This window comes from Saccostrea echinata, unplaced genomic scaffold (assembly GCF_033153115.1).
Source record: "Saccostrea echinata isolate AGI-Se365-2 ecotype Australia unplaced genomic scaffold, CSIRO_AGI_Sech_v1 ptg000076l, whole genome shotgun sequence".
NCBI lineage: Eukaryota > Metazoa > Mollusca > Bivalvia > Ostreida > Ostreidae > Saccostrea > Saccostrea echinata.
Window position 1 is genome coordinate 1851657 of NW_026889825.1, and position 24905 is coordinate 1876561.

The 24905-nt window shown below is 35.8% G+C and overlaps 2 protein-coding genes across 2 annotated transcripts; one reads left to right on the plus strand and one right to left on the minus strand.

Moving 5' to 3' along the window:
* The first annotated feature begins 10024 nt into the window (after positions 1 to 10024).
* LOC133176549 (uncharacterized protein K02A2.6-like) lies at positions 10025 to 12787 on the plus strand. Its single transcript, XM_061311663.1, has one exon. It carries the CDS (start codon positions 10025 to 10027, stop codon positions 12785 to 12787), a length of 2763 nt encoding a protein of 920 aa, XP_061167647.1.
* Positions 12788 to 20575: 7788 nt separating this feature from the next.
* Positions 20576 to 22060, minus strand: LOC133176550 (uncharacterized). The gene is made up of 3 exons (XM_061311664.1): positions 22057 to 22060; positions 21623 to 21771; positions 20576 to 21238 (listed from the first exon to the last, which is right to left on the minus strand). Exons 1-3 carry the CDS (start codon positions 22058 to 22060, stop codon positions 20576 to 20578), a joined length of 816 nt encoding a protein of 271 aa, XP_061167648.1.
* Positions 22061 to 24905: the final 2845 nt, after the last annotated feature.

A 24905-nucleotide genomic window follows, 5' to 3' on the forward strand; every position in this document is an offset into this window, starting at 1 on the left:
TTATAGGGAACACATCGGAGAAAAATAACAGTATTTCTGTTAATACTTGAAATATTACGTCAATAATTTTAATTCATAATTATGTAACAATATAAAGAATCTTTAGAGAAAATTGTCGAATAATCTCGCGAATTATAGAAAATTAATGAGAAAAATTATGGGTTCTGTGAGTTCGTTTTTCAAAAATTATTCCGTGCTCCGTACATCACCATCGGCAATAAGAAAACAACAATAATTTTAAGAGAAAATAATTATTATCAAAAAGTTGTTCCAAACTTTTACTAAAATCATTTATAAATATGTTTCTGTAAAATTTCATCGCTATTTAACGTCAGTAAAAGTAAATAATAGCAGAGTCCGCGTAATTTTTGAACGGCCCTCGTATTTATATATATATATATATATATATATATATATATATATATATATATATATATATATATATATATATATATATATATATATATATATATATGTATATATCTATATATTTATATTTTTATATATTTATATATATATATATATACATTTCCAATAAATTTCCCCTATGATTCTTTACAAAATAGATTACAGTTCATTTTCTCATGAACTACCATGGATGAGCATGAATATCTCTGTAATGGTGGATGATTTATAGTATCTATATATGTTATTAAATCTTTGTTATTTATTACAATGTATCTAGTCACGTATTAAAATGAATAATTATTGTAATATTGTGTTGTGTAACATTATACTATTATTATTATACTACATTTAATGTCGGGTTCGTTGCCGACTTTGCGCGTGTGTCAGGCCGTTCGGGACAACGTCTGGACGTCTGTTAACGGCCTGACCACCGTGACGTTCGCAACGGCCAGATTAGATCAGTGCTAGACTGAGACAAGCTGCGAGTAGGTATCCACCATCCCCTAGACTTGTAATATTGTTAATTGTAACTTATTTATTTATTTATTTCATTTAATAAACCTTTGTTAACCTTTAAAAATGTGTTTCTCTCTGTAAATCACTGAATCTGGATTAACATGGAAACGTACAGGTTTCCCGTTACATTTTTTGGGGGCTCGTCCGGTGATTTACAGTTGAGAACATTTTTCGGTCTATTGTAAAAAAAAAACAAACAAACAAACAAACGTATCAACAATTTATGTTCAGAATTTTAGGAGGTATTTAAAGAAAAACATTTTTTTTTTCTACATTGTATTTTTATGGTTTAAATGGCGTCAACACTTTTCAGTAATCTGTCCAACAAATTTAGGCAATGGTTTAGCTTTCATGAACCGGAAGCAAGGGCTAGTACTAGTGAAGAAAGGAGCGGATCTCACGGAAATAAAAATATTTCCAACAAAACTCAGGTAATTCAAAATCAGCACAATTTCTGCGATGCGGACATAAGATCAGATAGACCTACATGTATTCAAAGACCAATTGTTGACAATGACATACCTGTTTCATGTTTCGTGGAAAATAAAGAAGTTCATGCTTCTTGTAATGTTAGGCCTAATGCTAGTGCACCATACCGACAAGAAAACCATGGGGTTTTTCAAACAAGTCTGGAAAACGGTCACAATGTAGGGTTTGAACGAAATGTTCAGAACAATTTTGACTCATATCTGAGTGATAACATGTCCAATCCATATGAAAAACTGTCACAAAATAGCTCAGCTTCTCAGCGTATTTTCAATCGAGGCGATCACGTGACACAAAACGGGTACTGGGGTACAGAAAGGGGAGATAAAAACGACCCATATTACTCTGGTCGAACCAGGGGAAATTATTTTGCACATAGTACACCTATGACAAATATTGAAAATCGAAATGTGGTGTCGAATTGTGAAACAAATAAAACCCCTCATCGGGAGGTTACAAACAAAATGCAATATTTTGAACCAGAAAATAAAATTGAAGATGAAAGAGAAAATTACTTTTTCTCAAGATGCGGTCAAGATAATGTCACTTCTCTATATCCGAGATGGTCAGATGGGGATCAAAGTTCATTGAATATACCCTTCCCCAAATGTTCACTACAGTTCAGGGTCGAGAGTAGAAAATGATTATTTCGCTGAAAATAAATACGGCGCGCAGTCGGTCTATCCATTAGACTCAGAGGTTCGAACACCTTACCGGAATTATTTTGATCGGAATGATCAAATACCTCCTGTTAAACATTCTTTTGAACCAATGAAAAACATGCCCAACAATGTGAAAAATTTTCAGAATTCTGAATGTCGTTTGATAAATGACAATTTTAGCAAACAAATGTTTCCAACAGGTGCACAAACGTTCGAATGCCCTGGTCAATTGAATGCAAATAATTACTTTCTAGATCAAAGACGTAGACAAAGAAAAGAAAAAGAACCCGATCTTTTTACCGGAGAAAACGTGGAATGGGCAGATTATATTTGCCATTTTGAACAGGTGTCACTTTGGAACAAATGGTCAGAAAGAGAAAAAGCAGCACAACTCGCAATGAGTTTACGAGGTGCTGCTCAGCGAATTCTCGGTGATCTGTCTCGTGACCAGTTAACAAATTACGAATCTCTAAAATCAGTTCTAACGCAAAGATTCAATCCCTTAGAGCGCGAGACTGCTTTCCGCTGCGAGTTCCGGAACCGGAAACGACTTTCAGGAGAGACAGCAGCTGACTATGACTACTCCTTAAAAAGACTAGCTACTCGCGCATTTCCGACAATACCAGTTTCACTTCGTGAGAGTATTGTTATTGAACAGTACATTAACGGACTAGGTAGTCAAGAAATAAGAAGACATGTGCAATTTGCACACCCTACTACGTTAGACAGGGCTATATCTCTTGCCCTGGAATTCGAGGCATTTGAAGGAGTTCAAAGTAATACTCCTCGCAAACCAAAAGATACTGAAATTCAGTCTGTCCGAGCGCTGAAAGCAACAAACGAGTCTAATAATCTTGAAAATAAAAGACTTTCAGAGTTAGAAAAATCGCTTGCTCTGATGCAAAAATCTATTCAAAAATTAACAGAAAGAGAGAACCAAAATGGCAGAATAATTTCTCGCCGTACGCAAGATGAAACTCGAAAGAAAATCGTCAAATGCTATAACTGTAACCAAACAGGTCACATTAGTAAATTTTGCCCAAAGTCATTAACACCCATACTTGCATCAAGTCCTAGAAAGGTTACATTTTCGGATTCTGTCTCAAAATCTGGTGATTTAAACTAAGTGGGGCTGAGCTCGGGGCCAAAAGCCCAGCTCACAACGATTTAACTACTGAAAATTTGACAAGGCCCTCTGTAAGGTTGTCGGCAATCTCTAAGAGTTGTTGGTTTTCTATTGTTGAGATTGGTGGTTTGAGCGCAAACATGCTCATTGATACCGGCTCATCGGTGTCTCTGTTATCAAAGGAGATATATGAGACTTTGAGTTTCAGACCGATCTTAACAAAAGTAGCAGACAAGTTAACCACAGCTGACGATGAACCCCTGCGTGTTTGTGGGAAATCGAATTTCCCGCTCCGAATGAATGGAGTAAATTTTAATTACCCAATTATAATTGCAGAATTGGGTGATCTTCATGGTATATTGGGATTAGATTTTTTGTCTGACAACGAAATGGTAGTGGATACTTGTAGAGGAATTTTGATGTCCTCGCACTTTCAAATTCAGTTATGCAGGGAAAATAGTTTAAATCATACGTGTGCAAGAGTTCAGATTTCTGAAAATGTTCGAATACCACCTAGGTCTGAGATGTTTATTACTGGCAATGTCAAAGGTAATATTTCGGATGATGTGACGTGCATCTTAGAGCCAGATAGGGACCAGACAGGACATGATGTCCTCATACCTAAATCAATTGTCAACATCACAAAATCATCTGTGGTGTTTTCTGTCCTTAATCCTACTGACAATGATATACATTTGAAAAAAAATAAATGCATAGCTAGTATACAAGCTGTAGATTGTATCATAGACAATGATGATTGCAAAGGTTCGGGAGTAGAAAATAAAGATATGTCTTTACAATCAAGTGTACCAGATCATTTGCAATCGCTGCTAGAAAATGTGTCAAATAAACTTTTATCTGTTGAGAAAAACGAGTTGAAACATTTTGTTTTACAATATTCTGACGTTTTTTTCGGATCTGACGGAAACTTAGGCCGAACTGACCTCACTGCTCATAAAATTGACACAGGGGGCGCGAAACCGATTAAGCTACCCCCAAGACGACTTCCAATATCTCAGCGAGATGTTGCTGAGCACGAAATAGAAAATATGTTACAGAAAGGAGTAATAGAACCTAGTAATTCTCCATGGGCTTCGCCCATTGTTCTAGTAAAGAAAAAGGACGACTCAACGCGTTTTTGCGTTGATTATCGGCGCTTAAATGCTGTCACTGTGAAAGACGCATATCCACTGCCTAGAGTGGATGAATCTTTTGATTCACTAGCCGGTGCCAAATATTTCTGCACACTCGACTTAGCCAGCGGATACTGGCAAGTGGTTATGCATCCCGATGATAGACAAAAGACAGCCTTTGCTAGTCATAAGGGATTATATGAATTTACGGTAATGCCTTTCGGACTGTCAAATAGTCCGGCAACGTTCGAACGATTAATGGAGATTGTACTTTGCGGACTCCAGTGGGAGAAATGTCTAGTCTATTTAGACGATGTCATTGTTTTTGGAAAAACTTTTCAAGAAACTTTAGAGAATTTAAGATCAGTTTTCGACCGATTTAGGAGCGCAAAGTTAAAACTGAAACCTAAGAAATGCGTTCTTTTCAAAGACGAAGTGTCATTTCTCGGTCACGTAGTCTCAGCTAACGGCATTCAGTGTGATCCGACGAAAATTATCGCGATTAAGGAATGGCCGGTACCCGAAAACATTTCGGATGTTAGAAGTTTTCTGGGACTTGCGTCGTATTATCGTAAATTCATATACAATTTCTCATCAATCGCTTACCCTTTAACAAGACTAACACAGAAAAATAAACCATTTGAATGGACCGCAGAAAGTGAAAATGCTTTCACTACTCTTAAAAAGTTACTGACAGATACCCCGATACTATCATATCCTGACATCAAGGAAACGTTTATTCTTGATACCGAAGCTAGCGCATTTGGCGTTGGTGCAGTCTTATCGCAGATACAAAACGGTCAAGAAAAGGTTATAGCGTACGGAAGTAAAACACTGTCCAAATCTCAAAGCAAATACTGCACTACGTATCGCGAACTTCTGGCTGTTGTCATTTTCATTAAACACTTCAAGCATTATCTTTATGGGAGACATTTTCTCCTACGCACCGACCATTCGTCTCTCCTTTGGCTGAAGAATTTTAAAGAACCGGAAGGGATGTTGGCCCGATGGCTTTCCTTTCTAGAGACGTACGATTTCGAGATTAAACATAGGAAAGGTTCTCTGCATGGAAATGCAGACGGTTTATCTAGACGCCCCTCGCGCCGATGTAAGAGATTTGACTGTAACCAATGTTACGGTACCTTGCCAAGCAGCAAAGACAATATCTCAGAGGAGTCAGATAGGCAAAACAATGCCTGTATCGAAACCAACCAAACAGTATCAGCAGTCACAAATAAACAAAACCAGAAAAATAAAAATGATCAAACATTGTTAAGTTCAAATTGGTTAGGTATTGATGTAGATATTGAACGTTTACAGTCAGAGGATGATACAATAAAAACAGTAAGAGATTTCTTGCTTGCGTCAAATGAACGTCCTAGATTAGCAACTTCAGACAAAGAACTTGATTTTCTGTTAAAGCAATGGTGGGTACTTGAGGTTAAAAATAATATCCTTTACGGAAAATGGGAGAATGAGGACAGGTCCATTACTTTGCAATTAGTTGTTCCGAAGTCAATTAGAAAAGAAATCATGATTCAGTTGCACAACAGTAGACTTGCTGGTCATCTGGGCCACGAGAAAACCCTAAAGAAAATTCGATCGCGATTTTACTGGCCTGGTATGTCCACGGATATTCGTAGATGGTGCCAAAACTGTATGTTTTGCCAGAAACGGAAACCAGGCCCGGGGGTGGGAAAATCTCCAATGAAACATGTAGATGTTTCAGCGCCTTTAGATGCTATTGCCATTGACATCATGGGTCCTCTACCTATTACGGAAAATGGAAATCAGTACATAATGGTCGTTGGTGACTATTTCAGCAAATGGACCGAGGCATATGCATTGCCTGTACACACAGCTCAATCTGTAGCTGACAAATTAGTAACCGAGTTCATTTGCCGATTTGGTACACCTCTGCGTATCCATACAGATCAGGGACGCGAATTCGAATCCAACTTATTTTCAAAATTACGTCAGCTTTTAGAAATTGATAAGTCCCGTACTACACCGTACAGACCCCAATCTGACGGCATGATAGAAAGATTTAATAGAACTTTACAGCAAATGTTATCTATGTTTGTCAATGAAAATCAAAATGATTGGGATGATCATCTCCCATATTTAACAATGGCATATAGAGCATCTGTACAAGAGAGCACAAAGTGTACCCCAAACAGAATAATGTTAGGAAGGGAAATTTCAGTTCCTATTGATATTATGGTGGGATCACCATTAGATATACATAGATCCCCGTGCCCTGTTCTGTATGTAGACTGGATAGAAAAAGCTATGCAATTAGCTTTTGAGTTTGCACATGACAACCTACAATGTAGTTTTCAAAAACAAAAACACTATTATGACATGAAAACGAAACCTAGACAATTTGAAGTAGGTACTTTGGTACTACGTTGGTATCCACCAACTGGAAAACAAAAATTAGACTTAGGATGGACGGGTCCTTACGAAATTGTAAGGAAACTATCTGATATTACAGTTGAAATAAGAGACTGTAAAAGTTCTAAACTCAAAATTGTTCATATTGATCATCTTAAATTGTTCAAAATAAATGAAACAGAATCTCAGAGTGAATATTCTCAGTTGTATTCGGACAAAAACTCTGTATCTGATGACAGTGTTGAAGACATGATAGAAAAGCAGTGTTTCACAAGAGCAGGAAGACTTGTAAAACCCCCGTCCAGATTTTCCCCATAAATAAGCATTTTTTTTAAGAAGGGAGGGGGGGGTATGTCTGTGTTATAAATAGTTTATAGTATTTCTTTTTATTTTATTTTAAAGGATGGACTTTGAAGATTTTACTTTAGATCTCCTGGTGGATGATAAAGAAATGGACTTCTTAGAAGACGCCCCTGTCTTTGCACCTCTAAGTTCTGAGACATCAAAGAACATTGAGTTCTTTTTCTCATCTGACATGACTTGTCCTGTGGATGGATGTCCTCCAGCACTGACTTTCAATACAAAGGCCAAATTTCAACGACACTGGATGGAGAAGCATCTCCCAGAGGTCATATCCTATTCATGCCCAGTAGTCAACTGCAAGGTCGCCTGCCGTAGACGGTATGATATGAAAGTTCATCTACTTCGCGTCCATGGGACCAGCAAAGGATTTGTGGAAAGTATTCTTTCCAAGAGTCAGAAAACATCAAGACCCAATGCATCTTTCATTCATCCTGGAAGTTACACATTCTACGGCAGGACCAGACCACCTGTGGCTAAGGATGCTCTTCCTCCAGTGCCGTTGACTTCTACATCTGTGCCTGTGGCCTTATCCTCCTCTCCTGTGGTGCCTGATGAGGTTCCCCTTTCCGTTTCTGATGTGTTGGAACCACCTACCAAGAAGACCCTCACAGTTCAGGAGTACTTCTCTCGACCAGTGTCCTCGATTCTGCGACCTCTCCATGTTTCTACCCAGACCAGGTGCCAGGATTTCCCTCCTTTTTCTCTTCCTGACGTCCCTGAGACGCAAGAAGAAATCCTAGCTTACATTCATTGGTTAGACAGCCTTTTCAACTCTATCAATCTCAAGAGGAAAACGGTCGAGGAAAAACTTGCGTGTTTGAAGACTACTTCCTCTGAACTTCTCGTGGAAAGGGAGAAAAGACGCAAACTGGAGGCCGAGAACCTGCGCCTGCGGAAGGAACTGGCGGACCTCAAAGCTGTTAATCTTTTGTTTCCTGAACTGTGAGGTATTGTTTCTTTCCATCATCCTTTCATCTGTGCTTGTGATTTAGAGACTGTATCTGGTGATCTGTAACTTGCAGATTTGTTTTGTAAACTGTAATTGTAATGAAATAATTTCAAATCCTTTGTATTATAATGATACATGTACATGTTTTATATTATGTATAATATGGACTGTTAATTGAATTTCGAATATTCTTTGTTGCCAAATATGATGTTGTTACATATTGTTATGTATTGCAATGAATGCTTATAGCTGTTATAAAAAATTACTATCTTTATACTTATGTACTTGACTAATGTATGTGTCGCATACATTAGGTCTTAAGAAGGGGAGAGTGTAATGGTGGATGATTTATAGTATCTATATATGTTATTAAATCTTTGTTATTTATTACAATGTATCTAGTCACGTATTAAAATGAATAATTATTGTAATATTGTGTTGTGTAACATTATACTATTATTATATTATTATTATACTACATTTAATGTCGGGTTCGTTGCCGACTTTGCGCGTGTGTCAGGCCGTTCGGGACTGTGATGTATTCCGGATCTATTGTATCTTTGGTTTGTATATTAGAATGTACTGCACATGCGCATTCAATAAAAGTTAGTTCCGTTATGGCTGACCCACGTGTTAGTGTGATGATTTGAACAACACAACATTTTGGCGACGAGGATGCTGGTTTAGAGTCGGCAAACATACAGATTGATACAAAATGGGTGAAGAAGGAAACGCTCAACAACTGATAGGCTTACAGGTCAGATCAATCGGTAAGATTGGATCATACGATGAATCAATCGAGACATGGGATGTCTACACAGAACGTGTTGATCTTTACTTTAAAGCTAACGGGGTGTCTGAAGACTTATTAGTGCCGTCATTCTTAGCAGTAATAGGACCTAAAACGTACGGGTTACTAAAGAACATTGTTGCACCTACTAAACCTGCAGATCTCACGTACCAACAAATTCTTGGACATTTGAATAGACATCTTTGCCCCAAGCCTTCTGTTATTGCGGAGCGCTTTAGATTTCACAAACGTGAACAACGGTCAAGTGAAACTGTGCTTTCATACGTGGCGGAACTCAGAAAATTGTCAATTCATTGTAACTTTGGAGAGACTCTCAATGACACTATAAGAGACCGATTCGTGTGTGGTATTAACAGTGAATCTGTCCAGAAGAAACTACTTGCTGAACCAGCACTAACCCTGGATACTGCAGTAAAAATTGCACATGCAATGGAGACAGCAGGACGTGATGCAACAGAGCTTCGTGAGCAGAGAAACACCAGTACTACAGTTCACAAGGTGAATGGTAGTCAGAAATCAAAACCTCGTTTTTCTATGAAACCTCAGACACAAAAGCATATGCCAGCACCACAACAACGTTCACACAAACCATGTTGGAGATGTGGAGGTGAGCACAGTGTAACAAGCTGTAAACATGTAAACAGTACTTGTCGTTACTGTTCAAAGAAAGGCCACATTGAGAGGGCATGTTTAAAGAAAAAGAAGGACACAGAGAGAAGGACTGGAAAAAAAGTGAACTTCTTAAATGACAATGATGAACATGATGAACATCAGTTTGAACCTATGTTACATGTGCATACTGTTAATAACATGAACAAAGTTGACCCAATTATCCTCCAGCTGATGATCAAAGGACAACAAATTAACATGGAGCTAGATACTGGATCATCTGTATCTATCATACCTGAGGCCTTTTATAAACAAAATCTCAGTGATGTACCACTTCAGAAGACCAGAATAAAACTCAGAACTTTTACTGGTGAGAATATTAGTCCTCTAGGCACAGTGCATGTACCGGTGACATTGAATCAGCAACAGGGAAACATGGACTTAATAGTAGTCAGACAGAATGGACCAGCACTCTTTGGTCGTGATGGACTATCACAGTTTAAAGTGAACTGGCATGAAGTGAAAGTGTTGAAGCTACAATAGACCACACAGAAAACTGACACAATGTTAAAGAAAATTCTCGACAGACATCAAGCTGTTTTTGGGTCAGAAATTGGAAGACTGGAAGGAATTAGAGGTACACTGTACCTGGAAGATAATGCTCAACCAAAATTCTGTAAGGCTAGACCCGTGCCTTATTCCCTGAAGCCAGAAGTGGAGGAAGAACTCAAGCGCCTGGAGAAGGAGGGCATCATCAAGTCAGTTACCCACAGTAAATGGGCCTCACCTGTTGTCCCTGTAGTGAAGAAAAATGGTCAAGTACGTCTATGTGGAGACTACAAGGTAACCATAAATCCAGTAATGAAGGTGGACCAGTATCCTTTACCTCGAATTCAGGATATATTTGCTTCACTAGCAGGAGGAAGGAAGTTTTCTAAGATAGACTTGACACAAGCCTACAACCAGATGGAAGTGGATGAGTCTTCCAGAGAGCTAATGACAATTAATACACACAAGGGCTTATACCAGTACACACGCCTACAGTTTGGTGTAGCTGCTGCCCCAGCTATCTGGCAACGTGCAATGGACCAAGTGTTACAGGGGATACCATTCACATCATGCGTATTAGATGACATGATCATAAGCGGAAAAACAGATGAAGAACACCTTGCAAATCTTGATGCAGTTTTAGAACAATTAGAAAAGTTTGGTCTACGAGCTAACCTAGAAAAGTGCGACTTCTTTAAAGAACAAGTGTCATACTGTGGTCATATGATATCAGAGGAGGGACTGAAGAAGTCACCAGACAAGGTCAATGCTGTACTTAATGCACCTAGACCAGAGAACTTACACCAACTCCGATCATTCCTGGGCTTAGTTAATTACTATCGTTCCTTCTTACCAAACCTGTCAACAGTCCTGGGTCCACTGAATGAGCTTTTACAGGGAGATAAAACATGGAAATGGACAAAACAGTGTGAACAAGCTTTCACAGAAGTTAAGGAAATAATGACGTCAGAGCAAGTTCTTTGTCACTATGACCCAAACCAACCGGTCAAGCTAGCTTGCGATGCTTCTCCATATGGACTTGGTAGTGTACTTTCTCATGTAATGGACGATGGTACCGAACGACCAATAGCGTTTGCTTCCAGATCACTTACCAAGGCTGAAAAAGCATATTCTCAAATTGACAAGGAAGCCTTAGCTTTGTATTGGGGAGTTGTTAAATTTCATACTTACCTTTATGGACGTCGTTTCACATTAGTCACAGACCACAAGCCATTGGTTAGCATCCTGAACCCCAGTGCTGGAATACCTGCCATGACAGCTGCACGACTGCAGAGGTATGCACTGTATCTGGCTGGGCATACTTACGACATAGAATACAGAAACACCAAATCTCATTGTAATGCTGATGGTCTTAGTAGACTACCGCTTTCAGTGACAACATCAGATTATGAGGACACGGCAACAGTATTTTACAATACTCAAATAGATCAACTACCAGTCAATAGTGCACAAGTCAAACTTGGAACTCAACGAGATAATATCTTATCACACGTATTGGACTGTGTTTCCAAGGGACACAATGACTTACCTGCAGATGACGAGAGATTTCGTTTATACAGTAACAGATTTAAGGAGCTTACCTGTCACCAGAATTGCTTGATGTGGGGAAATCGTGTTGTTGTGCCAGAGAAACTTAGAGACAGAGTTTTACAGGATTTGCATGAAGGTCACATTGGAATCGTCAAAATGAAGTCTATCGCAAGATCGTTTGTATGGTGGCCTAAAATTGATCAAGATATCGAAAACTTATGTTCCACTTGCAGTGGTTGCCAGCAACATAGCAACATGCCAAAGGCTGCTCCGGTACATCCCTGGGACTGGCCTAAGGAACCCTGGGACCGTCTACACATAGACTTTGCCGGGCCTTTCATGAACTCTATGTTCCTACTCATTGTGGATGCGCATTCCAAGTGGTTGGAAATCTTCCCTATGAAGACTACAACAGCAACAAATACTATTGAGAAGTTAAGAATATTATTTTCGCAACTGGGACTTCCTAAAGTTATAGTGTCGGATAACGGACCCCAGTTTATTTCCGAAGAATTCCAGTCATTCCTTGCACAAAATGGCATTAAACACATTACCTCTGCCCCATATCATCCACGAACAAATGGGCAAGCAGAGCGACTTGTTCAAGTATTCAAACAGTCAATGAAGAGTGCAAAGGGAGACAATGCATCCATGCAGCAAAAGCTGAGCACATTTTTATTCAAATACCGTACTACACCACACTCTTTAACAAATGAAACACCAGCTAAATTACTAATGGGACGAAATTTGCGAACTAGGCTAGACATGATTAAACCAAACCTGAACGATAGGGTATTGTCAGGACAGGACCAGATGAAGCTTTCTATACGCTCTAATGTTAGAGAATTCAAAGAAGGACAAAAGGTTATGGCCAGAGATTACAGGAACGCAGAACGCAGTTGGATTCCTGCTGAGATACATTCTCGTACTGGACCGCTGTCTTACACAGTTGACACAGGACTTGGCACTCTATGGCGACGTCATGCTGATCAGCTTCGTTGTGGAACTAGCGACATCAATTCTGAACCAAATATTGAAATTCCTCATGTCAGGCCAATTGTTCCAACAACAATTCGTACTCCTAAAGGAAAAGATGCAATCTCACCAAATGTCTCGAAAACTCCTGTGGTGTCAAAAGAACCTTCAGCCTCCGTGTCTGTGCCAACTCCAAACGTTCGACGCTATCCGCAAAGAGAGAGACGGGCCCCGAAGAAACTGAATTTGTGAATATTATACTGATTACACAGTGTTGGGAGCATAATAATCTCCATGTAATCAGTAAGAACCAGAGGTTCTTTTCTGTTTATTAGTATTGTTGTAAAAGTGCAAATGTATTCATTAGTTCTAGTCATTTTTGTCATCTAGTCATTCTAATCACTTTATATGATATTGTTTTCGTAGCTAAGTAGCTTTTCATAAAACTAAAAGCCAGGAACATTTTTAGTGACTTTCAAAGTTGTACTACAATTTTATTGCCAATTAATAACTGTAAAATCTTGAAAAAATTGTACATCTTAAATGAAGGGGAGGAATGTGATGTATTCCGGATCTATTGTATCTTTGGTTTGTATATTAGAATGTACTGCACATGCGCATTCAATAAAAGTTAGTTCCGTTATGGCTGACCCACGTGTTAGTGTGATGATTTGAACAACACAACAGGGACAACGTCTGGACGTCTGTTAACGGCCTGACCACCGTGACGTTCGCAACGGCCAGATTAGATCAGTGCTAGACTGCGACAAGCTGCGAGTAGGTATCCACCATCCCCTAGACTTGTAATATTGTTAATTGTAACTTATTTATTTATTTATTTCATTTAATAAACCTTTGTTAACCTTTAAAAATGTGTTTCTCTCTGTAAATCACTGAATCTGGATTAACATGGAAACGTACAGGTTTCCCGTTACAATCTCCATTGTTACGTCATAATACCTTACTTGACGTCAAAACTATAGTGCAAACTGTTTTTGCTTTAAAAATGACAATTGCATGGCGTTATATATATATATATATATATATATATATATATATATATATATATATATATATATATATATATATATATATATATATATATATATATATATATATATATATATATATATATATATATATATATATATATATATATATATATATATATATATATATATATAGAAACTGAAACTTTAATAAATAATGCTGTTATAGATGTAATTTCTATTTAATAATAGTCCAAAGTTTAAAAAAGAAAAATCCTTAGTTCCATCTTGGGGTTCTTTATTTATCTTCTTGTGAATATCCCAATTTCATTCATTTTTGTGAATGTATTTTTATCCTCTGTCATCTTTGTAGACAACCACTTAGATTATATATCTGACGTATCTCAGGATTAGTTCCAGTTTACAAAGAAAATGAAGAGCTATATCCGGTAAATACATGTTTTTGCCCCCATAAATCAAATAGGAAAAATTTCTTGAAATGTGCTGAAATATGTGACCGGTCGGCAGGGGATGCTCACTCCTCCATGGCACCTGATCCCACCTCTGATGTTTAAGAGGTCCGGGTTTGCTCTGCTTCAAAATTTGTATTTTGTAATGGGCTTTTGAGCTTGAATACTGTTCGTTATTACCATGTATTTCATGTATATATTGTATGAAAAAGCTGAAAAAAATATTAGTTTTGAAGTAGGCTATTGCCAATACTTGTTTCTATATTATAACGTCACAAACTATTTGGATTTTGCGTTGCCAAAATGGGCAAACTTTATTCAATTTTTACTATATAATTAACAGAGCGCAAACCTGCTCCATAACAATATTCACATATTTCATAAATATTATCATTCTACACATTATAGCAAAACATTGACTTGGAGCACACCTGCACTCAATGACTTTTACTCAAAATATTGACGCAGTATACACCTTTTTCTATAAAAATCATGGAAATTTTGAATTTACGCCATTTTCCTGACCTCAGACATATTTAACATGTGCAATCATGGCTGATGAAAATGGTTAATGCTTTGAAGTCTGCAGATATCCCCCTGGTTTAGAACACATTTTTAGATTATTCCGTCAAAGTTTGGTCATAACCGAATATAGACCTTTGATATATTTTAACATACATGTATTTTTGTGACTGTGGGAGCGTATTAACATAACAGAGAAAGGGTGAATATTAGCGAAAAAATATAAAAACTGACATTTATATTATGAAAGAAGTAATAGTATTAACTGGAAGTGTTAAATTTCAAATTTTACATTTTCTGGCTGAGGTGAACGAGATGAGTCTACCTTCTCTTCACTTCGATTATCTATTCACCCTGTAACTAATTGTTACCTTGTCCTCAAAGCTAATAAAGGGAAAACTGTGTTTATTATATAAACATTATCTTCTTGCCTATGTGTACATGGCACCTCATTTTAATTTAAATTTACACTTTTATATTCAATGGTTTTTGAGATTTTAATATGACTTTTCCTTTTGTATTTTAACATTTTGGATTTTGTTTTATGATATACTACACCAGAATATCAATGCTGAATAAATATGAATAAGTGATACTACTGTGAATTAAGCTATCATTTCGAAATGGTAGTGACTCATGAGGACTCACTGGCGTTTTTTCATATTAATAATTCAAAAGTTCTGCTCATTCCCTAAATGTACTCTCAAATTAGTCTTTGAATCAACAATCATATTCAGTTTCATATCACTAGTACGTGAAGTATCTTTCAGTTTAGACCAGTAAAGTGACTCAGTGACCCACATTCTTTTCGACCAATGAGGTAACGCCGTTTCCATAAACTTTGGAATATTTCAAGTTATTTTCTGATCTTGAAATTCCTAATTCACAAATGAATTTCATACCACTCCCCATGCGCCTTTAAAGGTTGGTACAAACCTCCACAAATTATGAATTATTTTTATTTTTATAGTGATGGACAATTCTGAGTAAAACTGAATTTTTCAAAGAGTAATTAGTGTTATTCTATGCACTGGTGTACTTGTCTAAATTAAAATATACTCATGATAATATTCAATCAAATTTCAAGCCCCAAAAGAAATCACATGTTAACTGTCAAAGGATGATTATTACATAGAATGAATCATTAGTAAAAGTCTCGGAGTTGTAAGTTGACGCTGGTAAGGATTCGTGTATTTGTTTCGTTTCTTCGTTCGTGTATTTGTTTCGTTTCTTCATCAACGAAGGAAATCGACAAGATATAAGTTTCTATACATAATATAAAACGTACTGCAGATTTTCTTTTTAAAAGCATGATGTGGAACCAGAATAAATACTGTATATCACTTTATTTTGGCGAAATCTTATATTAGCGAGACAGTTATTTGGTACTTATAACTGAGATTAAATTTCATAAATTTAAGTTTTTGTTTAATGTACTCTTCTATACTATAAATATACGAAAGAACAAAATATTCGCCAGCAGGCAGTCGATCTCGCATAATTAAGCAAAAATAAAGTCCTTACGAATTACAAGTTACCATATTTAAAATATATTAATGGATATTTATACTCCTTTGCCATATTCTTTAAAATAAATTATCAAAGTATAAGGAATTTGGCAGATGTGATGCCACATATGACCCACTTTAGGATCGCTTAAATGTAACTACAAGAAACAGACATATACATACATTTTATGTCATGCAAATTACCCTCCTGTTATTTTAATTTTAAATGTTTCCCATTATATTTATATACCCGCACTTTCCAGAGAAAGTTTGGGTATTTGATGTAATTAAGGTCCGTCTGTCTGTCCGTCTAACACACTGCAATCTTCCTCAAACTCCTCTTACTTTTTTTACAGTAGCCAAATCATCATCTGAAATATGATTGTGTCCTGTGGATATGCAGTAAGGTTTTGGTGTTTTTGTATTTATCCTGGGGTAAATTGAAGTCGAAAAGATAGATTTGTTAACAAAAACCTGGTTCACGGATCTGTTACTCTTTATGTAGTAGCCAAATATCTTTTAAAAGATTATTTGCTTGTTTCTTGTAGATGAGCAACAAGGTTTCATAATTTTCATTTCCATACTAGATGCCAATTAACGACGTTTTTCTACAAAACCATAGTCTACCATAGTTCCCAAAATGTCTTTCATATTTTACGCTGTGGTTAAATCATCTTTTGGAATACGTGGCCTTTAAATGTGCAATAAAGTTTCGGAATTCTTTCTAAAGGTTGATTGAGGATCGAAAAATAACTTTTTTCTACAAAAACGATGTTCTCGTAATATTCCTCTCAAATTTCACACAGAAGCTAAACATCGTTTGAAATATGATTGGTGGTGTACTGTTGATGTTCAGAGTTTGGGAATTTTCATTTTTATCCAGGAGGCCAGCATGGAATGTGAAGATAACGAGCAGTGATTATTCTCAAAAGTCAATCTTAACAATACAAATTACCAATATGAGAAAAGAAAAAAAGAGCCTCTGAAAAAAGTGACGGGATCAGGTGCCATAGAAGAGTAAGCATCCCCTATCGACCGGTCATACCGGCAGTGTGCTCCTTGCATTGTCATGATCGGGTAAGCGGGCAAAATTCTGTGTCGATAAAATGTCTATAAATTTATTAGGCCTAATTCTCCTTAAAAAAATTTATGCTTCATTAAATAATTTAAATTAAGACTTGTAATGAATAAATTATATGAATTACTAACAACTGAAGAGACCAACTTGCTCACCTGAGAATTTTATGCTCAATTTGATAAATGTATAGTTATGTTATTTACAGAAAACCATTGTGGCTTTTTTGAAGTAACCAAATATATTAATTAGTTAATTGGTCAGGAGGGAACATATAGAGGCAAATAGTTCCTCGTGGATATTACTGTCTTAAGAAAACATCTAGTTTGTATTAAGGAATACCTGTCTAATACATGTATTTTGGTTTTATGATGTGATCAAGCAATATTCTTGAGTGATAAATTGCATAAACGCCAAAGGCTTAGTCATCGTCATAAAACTAAAAATCTGACGGTTATTCCTTATATTTACATGCTCTTTAATCCATAAATTCACGTGCTCCAATCCACGCCTTCTCTCTCTCTCTCTCTCTCTCTCTCTCTCTCTCTCTCTCGCCCCGCACGTATTTTTATTAAACATTATTATTGGCAGAAATCTGGCTCAAGACCACTTCACATCCTTTTCCAAGTACACTCTTTAGGTGATGTATTTAGGTATCTAGATAAGAATTTTACATAGAAAACTGTTTTAGCTTGGAAAGAGGCCATTTTTGAAGTACATGTATGTCAAACTGGTCCAAGGCAGAAATTAAATAATCCAGACTTGGATTTCACAAAAACTTGCTTCGACCTTGGTCTTTGATCTAGGATATTCGCTGGATGTCACAGTGCAATCTTTACCCTGTAGAACTTGTAAGGAGAAGTGTGAAACAGATTGGGCCAAAGGATTTAACACCTGTTTAGACATTGACTTTTATCTAGAAACAAAGATAAGATCATTGCTATGGGCCCTCTGTGGGTCAGCCTTGAGTCAGATTGGGCCAAAGGAAAGAAAATACACTAGTACTGCGGACAAGAAAGGTGGGACGGTTATTTAGACAGGCAACTAAAAGGACGGACGGATAAACAATGAACTGGTGTACTTACTGATCATTTAAGGGCTCCAAGAGAGAGGATTCCTTACTACATCAAGCTTGCAATAATACTTAATGGGCAAAATGTCTTCTCTAACAGATGAACCATGGGGCTTTGAAATGAGGAGGGGAAAAAGTCCACTCTAACTCAAAGTAAAATAGTTCGATTATATTGAACATGTCTTGGATAACACTGTACTTGTGTCTGCTCACAATTTGTTAACCAAGTCCAAAACATCAGGGATAACAACACGTGTTAAACAAAGGTGTTTTTTTTTCTTTATGAACCTTTTGCGTGGAACATCGTATGTATTAATAAACGATTCCTTGTGTCCAGGCAGCATGTCTGATCAGTAATTGATTTTACAGTAGATTTTTTTCTTGATTTTCATATATTTGCTATATTTATCAAATATGATGATAGAATTCATGACAGTTTCTTTGATAGATAATTTAGGACCAGTATAAAACAGCTCACTGCACAAAATAACTCTGTGTGCAGACTGCATGTAAAATATAGGAATCCATACTTAACATACTTTAAATACTTCGAAAGAGAAAAAATGATCATTTTCTTCTTTTAAAAAAAACCTTCCGCCACAAAATATAGTTCCTCACTTAATGCTTTTGGTATGGAATTTAATCATAGAGTTTTAACTGAATATAGCTTAATTGACATTGTAAAATCCAAATTTATTATAAGAATTAAAACATTATTAAGAATTTTTGATATATAAGTTAAGATAAAAATCTGCTCAAAAGCTCATGCAGGAGCGAACCTCGTTAAACCAAAGTTTATGCTCTGAACAGCCCTCAAAGAAAATATGATGATACATGTAACACTCCTTACATTTTTTTTTCAATCATTAATAACAGGTTTCAATCTACTGTAAAATCACATACATGTATTTCTTGGGGTCAAATTTTCGTGGTTTGAGGAAAAACTATGGTTTCGTGGGGATTAGATTTCGTGGATGAAGAATTGTTGAGTAGCTATGTATATGACATTTCACATTTCGTGGTGGTCATGAATTCGAGGGTCTCTTAATTCGTACCTCTAAAACAAAGAATTTTTAGCCCCCACGAAAGTTAGTGATTTCACAATACCTCAACGCATGATCTTTTTTCCACAAATATCACCTCGTCACGAGTAAATATTCAGGATGTTCGAAACGGAATGTTTATGAAATATTATTAACCAAATATTCATGCAATGTGCATACCTTCAGATTAGGGTCGAAATCAAGGCATCTTAAGGAAATTGTTTTTAACAAGGTTCAATCAAATTTTCCTACTGATGTCACATCGTTGAATTATGTCAAATAACGGACCTTATAACTATAAGAAATATGCAACAAATAAAACCGTGATTTGAACTAGATTATAAAAATTTGTCCGTTGAATATATTAACAGCAGTGTTCTAATGTGTGACATTGCATTAAAAGTTAACAACATAACGGATTGTATGCATAATATTATTCATGATGTATGTGGGTTATATGTCACCAATCATGCTCAGGCCATCTTTAAAATAATGTTTGATTGCCCTCTCCCGATACAAGGTAAAAAAATTGGGTCGATAGGTAGGTGGGAAAATCTTTTTTTTTCTCAGAAAATTTCAACATATATGTTGACGAATGGGAAAATCCAGGAATAAAAGGGAAAAAAATATCTTAATACCTGGAGATTGAAAAAAGTTTGGAGTCAGGCCATTTTAAGCCAGTCGGTCGGGAGAGGGCAACTTAACAATTTTTTTAAGTTGGCCTCAAGCGTTGTTTTGCTTCCATAAATGATATATGAGGTCGCAAAATTGTACTTTAAAGTCTCTCTCTCTCTTTCTCTCTCTCTCTTTACAATTTTCATGACTACACTATACCATTTTAACTATAAATGGAAAAAAGACTTGACTGTCGGCCAAAGAAATATATACAATGCTATCGATCATATAACTTTACTTTTCTGAGCAAAATTCGATTTTGAATTTGCCCTAGGATTTAATTTCTATTCTATTTACTGTAATAGAGGTAATATTTCTATCTCTTTCTACAAGATACCGGTATTAGCCCAAAAAGGCTACATGTATTTTTTTATGAAAGATAAAATCAAATACTACCCCCGTTTGCTTTTCACTATGAATTTCCAAAAGCGTTCTTTTGTATTGAAAAATGTTTTGTTCCAACTTTCCTCTCTTTATTTCCTCGATCAGTAATTGATTTTTCTGTTAGTTTTTTTTTTAATTCAGTAGAACATTTCATCGTTGTCTTATTTAGATGAAGAAAAAAAGGAGATAATTAATTCATGAAAATAATTCCTTCATGAAGATAAATATGATGAAGATTATTAAGGCGCACATCTTGATTCAAAACGGTTGAACAAATCTTTAAAAAAATGTAATATTCAAATTTAATGATGACCAACAGATATCTGGAAATTTTTGTATAAAGTATAGGTATTGTGTGCTGATGCCCAAGAGTCATCACTGCCACCAAAGAAGGTCGAGAAGAAAATGCCATCAATTTTGACATCATCATATTTCCGTAAAACAACATCTTTAATTGACATGACAGGACTTGATGCGTGGTTCATAAAAATCTTGATCCATCCATCTGCATTTCCGTGACCACTACTACGGACTGTATTAAGGTGGATTTGTTGCTTCAAGTTTATCCACTGATTATGGTGGAAGACAAAATTTGGAGAGCGAATAGACACCCCATAATTGTCATGTGTTACGATTTCTGCATTTTGATGTTTTGCCCATGTATCGAAATTTGGTTGAGCATCTTTAGGAAAGTACAAATACAATTCCCCTGCTCCGTGAGCTCGCCACATGAATCGAGTGGAGATGCAGTGATTTGAATCCCGTCCCCCGGAGCAATGGGTGCTGTGACCATAAGTCCCGGGAAGTTTCCCACCATTCACCCATGAAAATGAACTCGGGAAGTATACGTCATAGCTCAAAGTGACGTCAGTGGCACCATTAGGATAACCAGATGGCGTGACAAAGAATTGTGCTCCTCTCACTAAGTCATGAGTATGTGAGTGGCTTCCTTTGGCGTAATTTGCCTATTCGAAGATCATGTGAAGATTTAAACCAGGCACGTAGATAATATAATTCTAAACTCTAGAAACATGTATATGTAATCGTAGAGGCAATACATGTAAATAATATAGTTCTAAACAAATGATATTTTAGACATAGAAAGTCGTAAAGAGCTAATACTGAATATCTGAGCTGGGAACACATTTACAGAGTAAGTGTTTTTTTCCCCATAAAATGTAAGTATTTAATAATCTTATCTTAGATTTGCCTTCCTGTTTCTTGAAGGAATATTGTGCAGGTGTAATCTTGGCAGCGAATAAATACTATTTTTTTATTTTTTAAAATCCTGTTTCAGTATAAGTATAGTCTTATGGAATGAGTTATTCAGACATTGCGATTTATTTTACCTTAAGCACAGTGCATGATGATCTTTTTGGGTCGTGTGTCACATCAAGGTCACTAACGCCAAATGTCCCGGATGTGTGAACATTGACCCCAATGTGGCTCAGGAAAGAGGAAACTGTCGTGTAATGTGGACAGCTGGAGCTGTGGAGATCTATATATAATATTTGAATGATCGTTATTAATATTTGTCTATTATAATTTCCAGTAGGTTATGGTCATTAGGTTTCTTGTTAAAGTTTTCATCAATAAATTCAGGCACGTTCTATGGAGCACTTTAGCTTGGGGACACAGTAAATGGAAAATCAATTGACAAGCTAAAATTGTTTTGTTTCTTTTTTAATATTATATATAAATTATCAATGAGGGAACACAACCGTAACTTAGCATGGTGTCTATTGTAAAGTATATGTTGGCTAAATTATGCAGGGAATCCTACCCATCCACCCCGTCCTTATATATGTACTTCAAAGTTAAAAGTTAAGAGAGGTTTGATTTGCAAATCTTGTATTAATGTATATTCCTTGTACTTCTTGTAATATGGATTTAATTAATAAATTCCAGAACATTGTGACAGTGGCTTAATTTCTTCATCTTATTTAGCTAAAATTCTTTTTTTTTCATTATCAACAAGGACATCAAGATATACATGTATCTTATATAAATAATAATTTAAGTTCTTCGTCGATAATTTAAGGGCAGACGACTCGTTCCTCAGTAATATATTGTTTTTCCCAAGAATCTGTGATTAAAATATTGCTACTTTAACAAGTTTCCTCACAAAAAATTAAGGTACCTTACCAAGCATAATTGTCCAAAATAGTACTAGATAGAGGATGGTACAATGTAATTCTTATGTAGTAATATTGGATATAACTTCAATTGCTGATCTAACAATTTTTGGTGTCAATATCATTAAAGACAATTTTGAAAACATGCAGTTGAGAAATAAAAACATGACAATAATTATGAATATTTTGGTATACTGCAAAGAGATGCAAAAACATATATTCAAGGAACGTGCCATATATACTTACCACTTATAATAAAAGAGCATGAAGGTTGAAGGATGAGAAAAATCAGCAACCAATGCCTATAAAATGTTAAAAAGGAAATAACAAATCATCAAAAAAGAATCTGAATTACCTTTTCTAAATACATTTCTGTACATTTTGGTTGGTTCAAAAATCCTGTTACAGTGTATTACATGTATGTAAAAAAAATAACTCGATATCTTTCTATTTTTCTTGATGATAAAGTTTTTTTTGACGAAAAGCAAAACAAAAACTCGTATTGGATTACAGATAATGGCCCATTTTATTCTGAAAATCAAAATATCTTTTAAAATTCATTATTTTAGACGAAACATTTCCCACGGGATAATACCAATCCCTGAAGTAATATGTCTGATCAATTACCCCTCTTGATATGGCAAAAAGAGCAAACATTGAAACCCTGTACTATTTCATTTATTTTGCAGTGTTTAAATATTTAATTCGTCGGAAACACTATACTTTATCATGGAAATTAATTACGCGAGTAGTAGAGCACTAAAATAAGTTTGTTAATATTTGGAAATTCAAAAATACGCCTCATAAAATAAAATGATGTTTGCCATTCGCTAATTTATGGGAAATCAATTTCCTGTCCATAGGGAAAATGTGACCCAGAAAGTTTTATGATAAGAGAGAGAGAGAGAGAGAAGCTAAAGCAGTAAAGATACGATTCAATATGTAAAGCATTTACTAATATCGCTGAAATATATATATTCTTTTAAGGGGATGGGGTTCCCGCCGTGGGAGAGCATCTCATAGATATATATATAAAATCAGCAACAAATTAAGGAATTTCCTACAGTTTAAGGGATTTCAAAACTTAACTTTTGTAGTTTTTGGGGACCAAGTCTTCCAACAATTTTATGGAATTCCGATGGGCACTAATTATAATCCTTTATTAGCCGACCTGTTTTATATTCCTATGAAGAAGAATTTATTCAGAAACTTCTACATAAGAGAAAGGAAACTCTTGCTGTTATCTTCAACTCAACATTTAGATATATCGACGACGTTTGATCAATTTACAACAGTTACTTTCATTTTTTATGTCGACTCAATATATCCTAGAAAACTCGAAATAAAAGACCACTACAGAGTCTGTCACATTATATTTAGATGATTTACTGTCTATAGACGATAATGGCCAAATGATAACCAAACTGTATGACAAACAGTATGACTTAAGCTTTTCAGCTTCCCTTATTTGTGCAGCAATATTCCAACATCACGTACCTGCATATGGTGTCTATGTCTCTGATTTGATCACAAAAGCATGATCTGAGTATGATCAATTTTAATCCGAGGCAAGCTACTGACAAATAAGTTGATGTTACAAGGATTTCAACAACCCCGTTTAAAGTCAGCTTTTAGCAAATTCTATGATGGTTATAATGGTCTTGTTTGTATAAATACAACCTATCGTTGAGTCGTATTTTGTCTGACATATTTCACACCATTTTTTATGTCACTGCTTATATAATAAATTCGACTACGGAGTACTCCGTATACCTGATTAATACACAGGCCGGTCAATAGGGGATGCTTACTCTTCCTTGGCACCTGATCCCACCTCTTGTATTTTCAGGGGCCCGTGTTTTTGCCCTGTTCACGATTCTTTTTGTTTACTAGATTTATGAGATCGATCACCTTTTACATTAAGGGGGCTATTTTTGAGGGAGGGGGGTTAAAGGTTATATATCATGTTTTATTTACATAATATTCTGTAAATCAAATAACACTGAAATCCCCCCCCCCCCTTCTACTGGATAATCCCTTACTAATGAGCAATTTTATTTTCCCTAAGTCTATATATAAAGGAGTCTTGCATTGAAAAACATTTCATTTAGTGAATACCCAGAAATTGCCTCATAATAATGTCCCCTTAATCTTATTCATGTATGAACCTCATGAAATTAGCAACATTTATATGAACACCAGGCTGAATTAAAACGTTCTACAGTCATGTTTCTGTGTAAATCGATTTCCTACTAATTTCAAGCTTTACAAGGCTTTTTTTAAAACAAATTTAGTGGTTTTTAATTCAATAATCAACAATAAACAAATACTGTTATAATATCTGTGCCTGTTTCGATTTCTAAGTAAGATAACAAAATTGTTCGCTTTAGTCTGAAATATTTACATTTCCTTTTAAAATTTGTTCTTATAGTAAACGCTTTTAATTCAAATTTACATTTATTAATTTACAAGCAAGTGTAATTGTATTATGTTCAAT